This window comes from Carassius gibelio, chromosome A7, assembly GCF_023724105.1.
Source record: "Carassius gibelio isolate Cgi1373 ecotype wild population from Czech Republic chromosome A7, carGib1.2-hapl.c, whole genome shotgun sequence".
NCBI lineage: Eukaryota > Metazoa > Chordata > Actinopteri > Cypriniformes > Cyprinidae > Carassius > Carassius gibelio.
This window is the reverse complement of record NC_068377.1, coordinates 7,814,570-7,826,605: the sequence shown is the minus strand read 5'-3', so window position 1 is coordinate 7,826,605 and position 12,036 is coordinate 7,814,570. Positions and strand designations below refer to the sequence as shown.

At 36.6% G+C, this 12,036-nt stretch overlaps 1 protein-coding gene across 4 annotated transcripts in view; it reads left to right on the top strand.

Moving 5' to 3' along the window:
• The window catches only part of LOC128016552 (GRAM domain-containing protein 2A-like), a 20,622-nt gene extending 8,586 nt beyond the window's left edge, over positions 1–12,036 (top strand). For 2 of the 4 annotated variants that reach the window (XM_052601150.1, XM_052601152.1), the window contains exons 3-12: positions 781–841; positions 4,074–4,146; positions 4,935–5,038; positions 5,911–6,009; positions 7,872–7,943; positions 8,047–8,109; positions 8,333–8,510; positions 9,918–10,011; positions 11,147–11,254; positions 11,337–12,036. In XM_052601150.1, coding sequence (XP_052457110.1) covers positions 781–841; positions 4,074–4,146; positions 4,935–5,038; positions 5,911–6,009; positions 7,872–7,943; positions 8,047–8,109; positions 8,333–8,510; positions 9,918–10,011; positions 11,147–11,254; positions 11,337–11,340 — 856 coding nt within the window. In that variant the 3' untranslated portion in view covers positions 11,341–12,036. Of the gene's footprint in view, positions 1–776; positions 842–1,172; positions 4,147–4,934; positions 5,039–5,910; positions 6,010–7,871; positions 7,944–8,046; positions 8,110–8,332; positions 8,511–9,917; positions 10,012–11,146; positions 11,259–11,336 lie in introns of those variants that run through there. The other 2 variants (XM_052601153.1, XM_052601151.1) reach the window with 2 other exon arrangements.

Genomic DNA, 12,036 nt, shown 5'->3' with positions numbered 1-12,036 from the left:
ATATTATCAAAACCACAGTTTAGATTTGAATATATTTTTGTACTAAACCTAATTCTGGATGATTAAATGGCATTCAGTTTTAATACAGCGAATCATTGTTTGCAGGCACCATAAAAATTATATAAAATATAAAATAATATAAAATTCTCAGTGACTTTTTAAATAAAACAGCATTTATTTTGTCATAATGTCAAAATATAATTTACTCAAAAAATAACGATTAATAGTAAGCACGTGATAAAATGATTAGCTGTTTCCTCACAAAACTAACATCCATTAAAAACGAAAAAGCCAAAACAATGGCCTTGTGTCCTGATTTTCACCCACATTTGGCAGGTGTTAATTTCAAGCCTTGCTTGTTCTACGTAACAGAAGTTTACATAACAGCTTATTCATCAAAAAAATCAATCTGTGCAAAAATCTATTTTGTTAGTCATGTGAATGTCTTAAGCTCTTTTTTGGAATCCTCATTTGTGTCAGAGTCATAAGCTTCATGTTATGGGACAGCCCTCTGCCTCAGGCCTGAGCATGAGCATATTTGGAGGCTGGGGATCATCAGCTTGTATGTATTTTCTGTCATGAGTTCACCCTGAGGTTAACAGGGCTGTTTTTGAGCTTAACAGAATAAATTCCACATTCAGGGTGGGGGATGGGGGCGGGGGTGACACAGTTCACTTTAAATGTGCTTTTACCAAAACATTCTCATTGAAACTAATCATATTGGATATCCAGGCTCAGTTTTTTTCAGATCTTCTTTACATATTTATTTCTGTGTCACAGGGTGCATCTAATAGATGATGATCTGTCATATGAGGATGTCAAGAAATGCTACCGTGGTTCTGTAAGTATCAGATGACATACAGTTCAAAATCATTTTGTAGTTCACGTCCAACCTGTAAACACATATACACAGTTTGACACTTAACCATATTTAAAAATTGCTGTATGTAAACTATAAAAATAAATGTATATTTAAAAAAAAAATAAAAGCAATATTTGTAAGCATTTTAATCAGATGAAACATTTTCCCATGTTTCCACTTTCCAGGTTCTGTTTTTTATAATATATGAATTTATTAATGTAAAAAAAAAAAAAAAAAAACAAGAAAGGAGATCTGTATCTGTATCTGTTAATAATTATGTAAATTGGAGAAAGATGTGTTTTGCTTCCAGATGGTGTAGTTGCAGCATCTACCAGCAGGGACTAATGGGAACATGCTAACTAGCTAAACATTGACCTTGACTAAATGTTATCTCAAAAGTTTCTAGCCTGAGATCTGACAAACAAATCTTTTTTATACAAACACGATTCAAAAAAGTTGGGACACTGTACAAATTGTGAGTAAAAAAAGGAATGGAATAATTTACAAATCTCATAAGCTTATATTTTATTCACAATAGAAAATAGATAACATATCAAATGTTGAAAGTGAGAAATTTTTAAATGTCATGACAAATATTGGCTCATTTTGGATTTCAAGAGAACTACACATTCCAAAAAAGTTGGGACAGGTAGCAATAAGAGGCTGGAAAAGTTAAATGTACATATAAGAAACAGCTGGAGGACCAATTTGCTACTTATTAGGTCAATTGGCAACATGATTGGGTATAAAAAGAGCCTCTCAGAGTGGCAGTATCTCTCAGAAGTCAAGATGGGCAGAGGATCACCAATTCCCCCAATGCTGCGGCGAAAAATAGTGGAGCAATATCAGAAAGGATTTCTCAGAGAAAAATTGCAAAGAGTTTGAAGTTATCATTATCTACATTGCATAATATAATCCAAAGATTCAGAGAATCTAGAACAATCTCTGCGTTAGGGTCAAGGCCGAAAAACCATACTGGATGCCTGTGATCTTCTGGCCCTTAGACTTCACTGCATCATATACAGGAATGCTACTGTAATGGAAATCACAACATGGGCTCAGGAATACTTCCAGAAAACATTGTCGGTGAACACAATCCACTGTGCCATTCACCATTGCCGGCTAAGACTCTATAGGTCAAAAAAGAAGCCATATCTAAACATGATCAAGAAGCGCAGGCGTTTTCTCTGGGCCAAGGCTCATTTAAAATGGACTGTGGCAAAGTGGAAAACTGTTCTGTGGTCAGACGAAATCAAAATTTGAAGTTCTTTTTGGAAAACTGGGACGCCATGTCATCCGGACTAAAGAGGACAAGGACAACCCAAGTTGTTATCAGCGCTCAGTTCAGAAGCCTGCATCTCTGATGGTATGGGGTTACATGAGTGCGTGTGGCATGGGCAGCTTACACATCTGTAAAGACACCATCATTGCTGAAAGGTATATCCAAGTTCTAGAACAACATATGCTCCCATCCAGATGTCATCTCTTTCAGGGAAGACCTTGCATTTTCCAACATGACAATGCCAGACCACACACTGCATCAATTACAACATCATGGCTGTGTAGAAGAAGGATCCGGGTACTGAAATGGCCAGCCTGCAGTCCAGATCTTTCACCCATAGAAACCAGTAAGACCTAAGACAGTTGAGCAACTAGAAGCCTGTATTAGACAAGGATGGGACAACATTCCTATTCCTAAACTTGAGCAACTTGTCTCCTCGGTCCTCAGAGTTTGCAGACTGTTATAAAAAGAAGAGGGGTGCCACACAGTGGTAAACATGGCCTTGTCCCAACTTTTTTTGAGATGTGTTGATGCCATGAAACTTAAAATCAACTTATTTTCCCATTAAAATTATACATTTTCTCAGTTTAAACATGTGATATGTAATTTATGTTGTATTCTGAATAAAATATTGAAAGGTGAAACTTCCACATCATTGCATTCTGTTTTCTTTCACAATTTGTACAGTGTCACAACTTTTTTGGAATCGGGTTTGTACAACCAGTGCTGTTTTCTGAGAAATAAACATATCCGTCTTCAGCTATCATGAGGTGGAAAAGGCACCACATTTACAGAATTTGGTGTTCTGGTGGTTTTTAGTACTCCTGTGTCCTAGCAGAGTAACATTCAACCCATTAATCACTTAATATATTGGAGTATGTTTTAAAAGACAATAATATTCCAGTCTTTGTGCTTGAAATTTTCAGGTTTAATTCAATGTGTGACTTGTTGGTTTTGTGTAATTATTTGTGTAAAATTCATAGAAATTGCTGAGCAAATATTGTTTGTTTTTTCAGTGTAGGAACATGTTCCAGTAACATTTGGAACATGACGTCACACAGACAGGCATCTGAGATCAGTTTGATTTGAGAAAGGGGAAATGATTTAACAAGATTTTTTAAAAACCACTGCGTGGATTTTTATCACTATATGGTGGTTGTGTACACACACTGCCGACACACATTTCAGTTCAAACAACTTGTAAAAGTACATGTAACATCTGATGACCCTTTTAAGTGTAAATATGTTTTGGGTCTCTGTACAAATGATTCTGGTGCCTGTCTTTGAGTTATCAGTTTGATTTCAGACTAGATTCTGTGACCACAGCTTTGCTACTCAGGAAGTTTAAATCAAAGATTAGCTCTGCACCTCCAGGCCTATAGCCTTGGTTATAGAATTAAGATATATTGCTTTTTATCACAGCTTACAAACAGACAAGCAGGGTTAAACAGTTGACTGGATCAGCTCATCTACATAATGAACATCCATCATCCTAATGATCTGTTGTGCATCGGTGTGCTCTGAAACGCTCTGAGCTGCAGGAAGCAAGAGTGAGAGAGTGCCAGTGAAGATAAATCTGCTAGAAACAAGCCCACAAGTTTTTCCATCAACGTGCAGTGGGTGTTTCTGCTCTGTGCCTGTGACGGGGCAGTGAAGAAAAAGAAAGAGAGAGAGAGAGAGATGCTTCTGAAGTAAGAAGAAACGCTGTGTTAGCTCACAGGAAGCGGACGAAGCTAAGTTGGCTCTTGTGTCCCGGGACAGTGGAAAGGAACAGAGTATCTGCGAAGCTGCCTCTCGATTGGTGTGGAGTGTTTGTGTCGTGTCAGCATGCTCAGCTTGGTGCAGAGCTCACATCCCTTACGAGAAAGAGCCAGGCTGCAGAAGAGCTGTGCGAAGCAGCTGATTTCTCTTTCCTCTGCTTCCTCACAGACCGTCAGCAAGTACAATGCGCAGTACCACAAGCTTTTCCAGAGCGTTCCCAAAGAAGAGCTCCTGATGAAAGGTAAGTTTGATGTCATTCTACTGCCACTGCAATCCTTTTGAAACTTGTAGAAACTTGCACCTTGTGAAATCACGATTTTTTTTTTACTGTAATAGTGCTTCTACATCTTGCAGTTGATTTAAAGTAGTTTGATTTATTTAAAATCTAACTGGCACACATGCTTTGTTAATTAAAAATGTCCATCATATACAGGGGCAAAGGTCTGAAAACACCAGCTAATAATATATACCATTAGTGAACTATTAATGAAAATGCTTTTTTAATGTGCTTTTATATATATATATATATATATATATATGTGTGTGTGTGTGTGTGTGTGTGTGTGTGTATTTATATATATGTATGTATGTATGTATGCATGCATGTGTGTATGTATAAATATATGTAATACCTATATTTTATTTTCATCTGCTTGTGAAAATGCTTCTTATTGTACACAAAAGAATATATATAGTTGTTCACATGGTCAGTGTCCCTAATTTGCGTTTTTGATTGGTGACCTAAGATAATACAAAATCTTAAATATTTTTCAGGTTTATGTCATAACTTCTGTGATTAAAATTACAAATTACTAAAACTTTTATTTCAAGAATTAAATTATTGGGATCCCTATTTTCAGTCATTTAGACCCAAATTAATTTCATGTTCATCTTGATGTTGGTAATATTATGCTGTTGCAATCTGTCCGACATTGATGTCAACATGCTTTTGGCTAGTTCAAGTGAAACGAGTCAGAATTTGATGCTCTTCAGTCTCTTGTATAAGTGCACTTATGACTCGTCCTTTAGTTTACTCCTGTGCCCTGCTGCGAGACATCCTGCTGCAAGGCCGACTCTACATCTCTCGAAACTGGCTGTGTTTCTACGCCAACCTCTTTGGTAAAGACATCAAGGTGAGCATCATGTCTTTGCTGATGATTATAGCTGGAATAGACCTGACTTTAGAGTTCATTCCCAGGAAAATGGTGTCATTTGTGTTAGAAAATAGTGCAGTTTAAAAAAAAATAATGAGAAAACTGATCATCAAATCAAATTATGTGTTCCCATAGTATCCAAAGTACTAAGGCCTGTACGGTATATAAATAGCTGAGAACATTGTGAAAGTATCAAATTAAGTGTACTTTCTAATAAGTCAGTTTACTGTATAGTTACAATATAGTAATTATATTTATACAACATATAATTGCAATATTGATTTCAAAACCCACGGAAAGTTTCATATTGTTAATACAAATATTATATAGATACTGTGATAGAAAAATACAAATATAATTAAAAAACTAGTTAACTTATTACATTTCTTTTTCAATCTGAAGTTTTGTGCCGGTTACACTCAAAATATTGTGGAGTTGAATGTCACAGGGTTGGAGATCAGTGTAAAAATGTCTGAATGACCCAGAAAACAACTCAAAACAGTGGTTCTTGTTTCTGGTTAATAAGGCTGTACAATTTTAGCATCATAACAAACTTGAAAGGAATACCCGTATAGTACGAACTAACAAATTCACAAGAAATTACCGCATAGAATGACTGGTGTTTTGTGTAATTTTGGCTGCACGCCATGTTGTTGTTTTTTTTATAGTTTTTTTTATATATACTGAATTAAACATAATGTTATATCATTCCTTTGTGCCCCATTTTATTTAGTAATTAGATTTAGCTGGTCTGGTTTCCATCCTTGAGTGGAAAAAATGTTATGTGCAAGAATTCATAATTGAAGACGCTCTTTGAAACACTCTTTCTGTCACTTTCTCCTTCCTCTCAGGTGGCCATTCCTGTTGCGTCCGTGCGGTTGGTGAAGAAACATAAGACAGCAGGTCTGGTTCCTAATGGCTTGGCTATCACCACAGACAGCAGTCAGAAGGTGCGTTTCCACTGGATTCCAGGTCATCGACCGGCAGATTGAAATACAAAGCTTAATCAGCATGTGCTGTGATGCTGCTGCAAAACAATGAAAATGCAAATGGATGCAACACTGAGACTTTAGGTCACTGTATGAATCTTTGTCTTAAGTCAGCATATCTCACACCTGTCAGCATTTATACCTTTTTGTTTAGTTGATTCTTGTCAGCAATGTAAAACTGGCTTAGAAAGGGAGCGCATTCAGTAGTCTGGCAATTGGCCAGTGCAAAGAATTGATCTGTGATCAGATGACATGGTATTTATGAGTTATTATTTGGAGATAGTGCTTTCACAGCTCATGAAACTTAATGGAAATCAGATTTTGTGTTTCAGATGTTTCTTCTAAAATTTCTTGGTGATGAATAGAAATAGACTGAAATTTAAGTGGATTGCATCACTCAGAAACATTTTAATTCCTGAAATCTCTACTGAGAAGTTGATTTCAGACTCTGGTATCTTGGCAAATCTGTCTTATTTGATATCTCTTCTGAAACTCTAGAAGAAGTAAAAAAAAAAAAATACATTTAAAAAAGTACAATTTCCAGAGAACAGTGTTTATCTTTCTTCAGTGTTTCTTCTAAAATTCCAATAAATGAAAATAGACACAAATAAAACATGTACTATAACATTAGTATACAACTATAAATATGGCTTGCATAGTTCAGATAATTTGCTCTTGAAATTATTTGATGAGAAATGTTTGGATTCATTTTGAGGTCTTATGATTTCAGACTTGATTTGTTTTCCATTTAACCTCATTAATCTCTGGAGGACATTCATTGACTTCTCATGAGTAATTTTGCTTTCCACTGGGCACGTCAGTGAACGCAGCATCGTTTCTGTTAAATCCTAGATAGGCAGTTGTTATTGCAACCACTACTATGCATTCAAATTGGATAAAGAATTCTGAATTAACTAAATCATAAAGTTTGAATGGTGGCAATTTGTGAATACACTTGGATCTCTTTTACAAAACCTATATAGTTTATTCATACATGGCATCTTCCAAATAATGAATTAATTTGCATGATGCCAATTTTCCAATGGAAGCAACATTTCCACTGATACCACTGCCCTTTGCAAACATGCTTTTCTAATATTTCTCATGTGAACATGCATGCAAAAGATGGGAACCTTTGAGAATTTGCAGGTTGCATTTGTTTTGTACTAATCCATAAAGCCTCTGCCCCACATGAGATCAGCTTTCATGCATTCAAAGTGTTCCCTAATGTGATCCTTTTCCTGGTAGTGAGATTATATGGGCTACATTGTTAAATTAAACCAAAGTGGTTTGTCTTCATACTGAAAAATCCAGCTAAATTCAATTTATGGTGGTAACTGTGTCTGTAGATTAGAAAAAAAGGTTCTTTAGATTATTAAAATGTTCTTCACACTAAGAAATGTTTGTTTTTTAAGATCTGTTCACTGAAAGCTTCTTTGGGGAATCCAATATGGTTCTTCTGTAGCTTCACTGTGAAAATGCCCTTTTGGGAACCTTTATCTTTGTGTGGTCCAAGCTGCTTTAGGTGGTTGACCAACCAGTTGACCAACCGAGAGTTGTGCTGAAATAAGGTTTTTAAAGAAGCTGTGTTTTGGTGCATGTTTTTGAAAGTCCAAGATCCCCTAACCACTTAAACTGGCTTTGAGCATCTAAAGACCAGCTCAGACTAGTTTGAAACCAACCACTTTTAAAAACACAGCTACCATCTATAGCTGGATTTTCCAGCAGGAATGTAATGGACATGCCACATCCACCATGCATTTGGTCTCTGTTTACATTTCTTCAATCTAATTTTGATCTGTTTGTGTGCTTTCCACCCATAGTACGTGTTTGTATCTCTGCTGTCCAGAGATAGCGTCTATGATGTGTTGAGACGCATCTGCACACATCTACAGGTGAGAGTTTAGACAGTACCTCTGGGCTATTATGTCGAGAACACATAAACAGTGTTAGGCTAATGGCAAGTGCAGGGTTGTCATGCTGCTGTCTGTCATACAGGTCAATGGGAAGAAGATCCTAAGTCTCAAGCAGTACATGGAGGAACCCAACTCTTTATCTCTGGTAGGTTTGAGAGTGTAGAGCTCTGGCTTTAGAGAACCAAAACTCATGTAACTTTTTACATGTTAGAGTTTCAGTATGGGATATTAAAGGCATACTAAGTACAACAGTTGTAATATGATGGGTTATGCAATTTTTGCAAACGGTATTCAGTGCAAAATGCTTCTTAACAACCTGCAAACTACAGTTCAAGCAGCACTACAGAATGTGCTTTCATTTGGTGTAGGATGAGTTCCCTGTCCCTGAAGTTTTCCCAGTACCAGATGAGTTTCCTCCAGTGCTGAAGTGGAGGAGGAAGCCGTCAGTTGTGTCTGTGGCTTCTTCTCTTCCTGACTTACTGGGAAACTCCACTGGCAGCCTGAATGCTGTAGATGCCCCCTTCCAAACAGACAAGCCTCTGGAGGGTGAGTGACTGACCATATCTAGATATGTTTTGTAAATTATGCAATAGTTTTATGGTTTTCGAAACATTTTTTTATTTATTTTTTGTTAATTTCCTTGAAGTAACATGTAAATAGCATGTATATGAATATGATAATCACAGTATATCCTAGAAGGGACACCTTTTTTGAAAGAGGTAATGATGGGTTAAGAGTTATGAAATATTCAGTATTGCAAAGTTTTGCATGTTACACGTAAACAGTTTTTTTTTTATGTGTACACCATACAGGGTTCCCACAGTCATGGAAAATATAAAACTGTGGAGAACTAAATATTTCCTCAGCCAGTTATTACTTGCTGTGAATGTTTGTTAAGTCAGACTGGTTTGCAACCTGCATGATTACAGTCTGTCTGTTGCTCCTGTATATGTCTTTAAATCTAGTCATTTGAAAGATGAATTTTGACCTCAGAAATCTTTAAAAAGTAGTTTAAAATAAAATCTCTTGTAATTATAAAGAAATATAAAATATATTATTATATATTATTATTAAAAAATAAACAACTAGCTAGGTAATAGAAAAGTCTGACATATTTGGTAATACTACTATATATATATATATATATATATATATATATATATATATACAATAATGTGGTTAGAAATGACAAAAGCAATATCAACCTTTATGTCTATTATTACTTATTATGATATTTATGAGATAAGATTTTAAAGTTTTGCAATTATGAATTCTAAAACTGAATTTATTTTCATGATAAATAACTGGATAGCACTTAAAAAATAAACAGGCACTGCAATGAGATCATGGTATAAGAGTATAACATACTGCCAACCGATGAGAGAGAAAAATCCCCAGCCTTGCACATTATCAGGTCTTTTTTGTGCTGTGCTGCTGATGGTAAATCCAGGTGAAGTTCTGCAAACGCATTAGCCATGAGTAGATTAATTTCTCAGACCAGATTGGCAGTTAATGTCCTCATTTTATCAAATGTTTCCCGGATGGAATGAAACAAATGTCCATTAAATGATTTGATTCTGTCCGGGAGCAAGCTGACCACGTCACACGTCTGCTCATGTTGTGAGTGCTTGCTTCTCTCAGTGTGTGTGATATGAAGCAGGACCGGTCCTGTTAGCTCGGCCCTTTATGCAATACGGGATTAAGCCCAGAAGGAGATTTTAGAAAGTAGAAATAAATCATTACAAACAAGCCTCTGCTAAGACTTATCTGTGTATATTGTTTGTATAATGTTAAATGCCATCATATATATTATCATATATAATATAGATATTTTATTTCAACAAATATTCCACGCAGTCTCTCAGTTAATATGAGTTTATAAAATCTTTAAGGGGACTTAAATCATTGTGTCATGCATTTCCTCATCCTCTGATACTCTTCTGTCCAATTCAGATCAAAGTCTGGAAACCAAGAAGATCCTCCTGACAGAAACGATACCAGAACTGGGTCAGATGGAGTACCAGCTACTGAAATTCTTCATCTTGCTGTGAGTTTGGCTGGACATCCTTGCTATGTGTCAATGCTTGCTTTCCTACTTTCACATATATGCTGTCGTAGAGACCTGTGTGTCATTTCAAGACGCCTGATTCAGTGGCTTATGTTATTTTCATGCACAAAAAAACACTTATATCACCTTTCATTTGAAGCACGTGTGATGTTCTCATTCAGGTATTAGGCAAGAATCAGACGTATGTACTCAGTATGCTTTACTGTGACAACATATTAGACCGTTCTTACACGGACAGCCATCATCCCTCCGGGCTTAGTGCTAACATTTTCTTTGGTAACATTCTGTAACGTAAGACGGCCCGAGTACCACTGTGCGTAAATGTCGTAAAACATCACTGTCGTCAACTTCATACTGCCTATCCTAAACTCTACAGCACGGTAGTATTATGTCCAAAGTCTTCAATTCAAAGTCAAAACCAAAAAACATTTGTGCGCATTTAATCATACTTCAGTTAAAAGTCCGCTTTTTTCTAAGGTTTATAAATAGATCAAATCAAGAGGCAGGGGAGATTTTCTCATTGCTTGGATGCACAAGTTTGCATTCGCTTGCCAGTCCACCTGTTCCAGTAATCCGTCCCCATCGTCATGTGGCCTGATTTATGTTGTTTATGTCGTGCAGCAGGGATAAACTCATTGGAAAAGTAAAATGCAATGCTTGTAAACTGGCTATCCAGATACGTGCACATGCCACTGCGTCTGCGGTTTGTTTTCAGAAAAATACTCTGCTCTGTGCAAAAGAGATGTTAGCAGAAGAAATGTTTTAAAACAACAATCTCAACAGAATAAGATATATTACTTATTGGAGAGAATAAAACAAATGCTCTTCAGTTGAGAACATCCAAATCTCAATCTCATGAGCAATATAAAATGTATATAGCTTCTCTATGTATTTAAACAACAAGTCCCACACAGACTTTGTAGTCTGCATGTATGTAGCACTAGCAGAGACCATGGCCATGTGTGTTCTTTTTTATTTCCTAAATCATAAAGAAATTCACAACACTGCCATCTGGTGTCCAGCTGAACTGAGTCTCGTATATTTACAGTGCTCTGGTCTTCTATTTCCATTGTAAAAGCAAGCTGTTGATGTAGGTCTGACTTGTGTCCCATAGCATTATCCTGCTCATCCTGTCGTCGTGTTACCTGGCCTTTCGTGTCTGCAGCCTGGAGCAGCAGCTCTCTTTCCTCAGTAACAACCCTGCACTGACTCTCAGAGAGAGGTAAATGTAATTCCACACTGTCTTACGTCAGTCCCTCCGCTCTTACAGATCATTTACCAGCGCTGTCTGTATGCCCACACAGGTAACTACTGACGGTCACCACTGCACTTTACAGAGAAGTCGGTCCAGCGCTGGCGCTCTCTCTCTCTCTCTGTGGCCACCTTGCAACTATGCAAACAAACTCTCTTATGTATTAATGCAAAGTTCATCTCAGATTGTGTTAACAATGAGCCTGACTTAAGAACAGAAGACTGGAAGTGTTCTCACACAGTCATTCTGTGTTACTGGATCCAAGCAGAAAGGACTCGACTGTCCTACACAGAATATAGACTGCAAGTCCTGTTTATTACAGTGATGGAATATTATAGAAGGCTCTGTTTCCACCAACAAAAACTCTTCTTGTGGTCACTTGTCACCTAATAAGGACAAATGTATCAATCGCTTTACATCAAATCAGCTGAATGACTTTCCATAGGTTATAAATATCTTGAATGTGTATAGCTCAGGATCTAATGCAGTACATTAAGATAAGATTATTTTATTTATTTATATGCAAGCCACTTGCCATGTTCTAGCTCTTCCAATAGGATTTAGAAGACAGCATCATGAAAATATCTAATATGTGTGATCAGGTCGTCATCAGTCTTACTGTGTTTTCACAGCTTGATCGGCTCGAGTCAGTGACCTGGGCAAAATGTTTATGGCATATTGAATGTTTAGTCGAGTAAATTTTGAAGCTGTAGAATTCATGGACAATAAAATGTTATTTTAATTTTCATGTA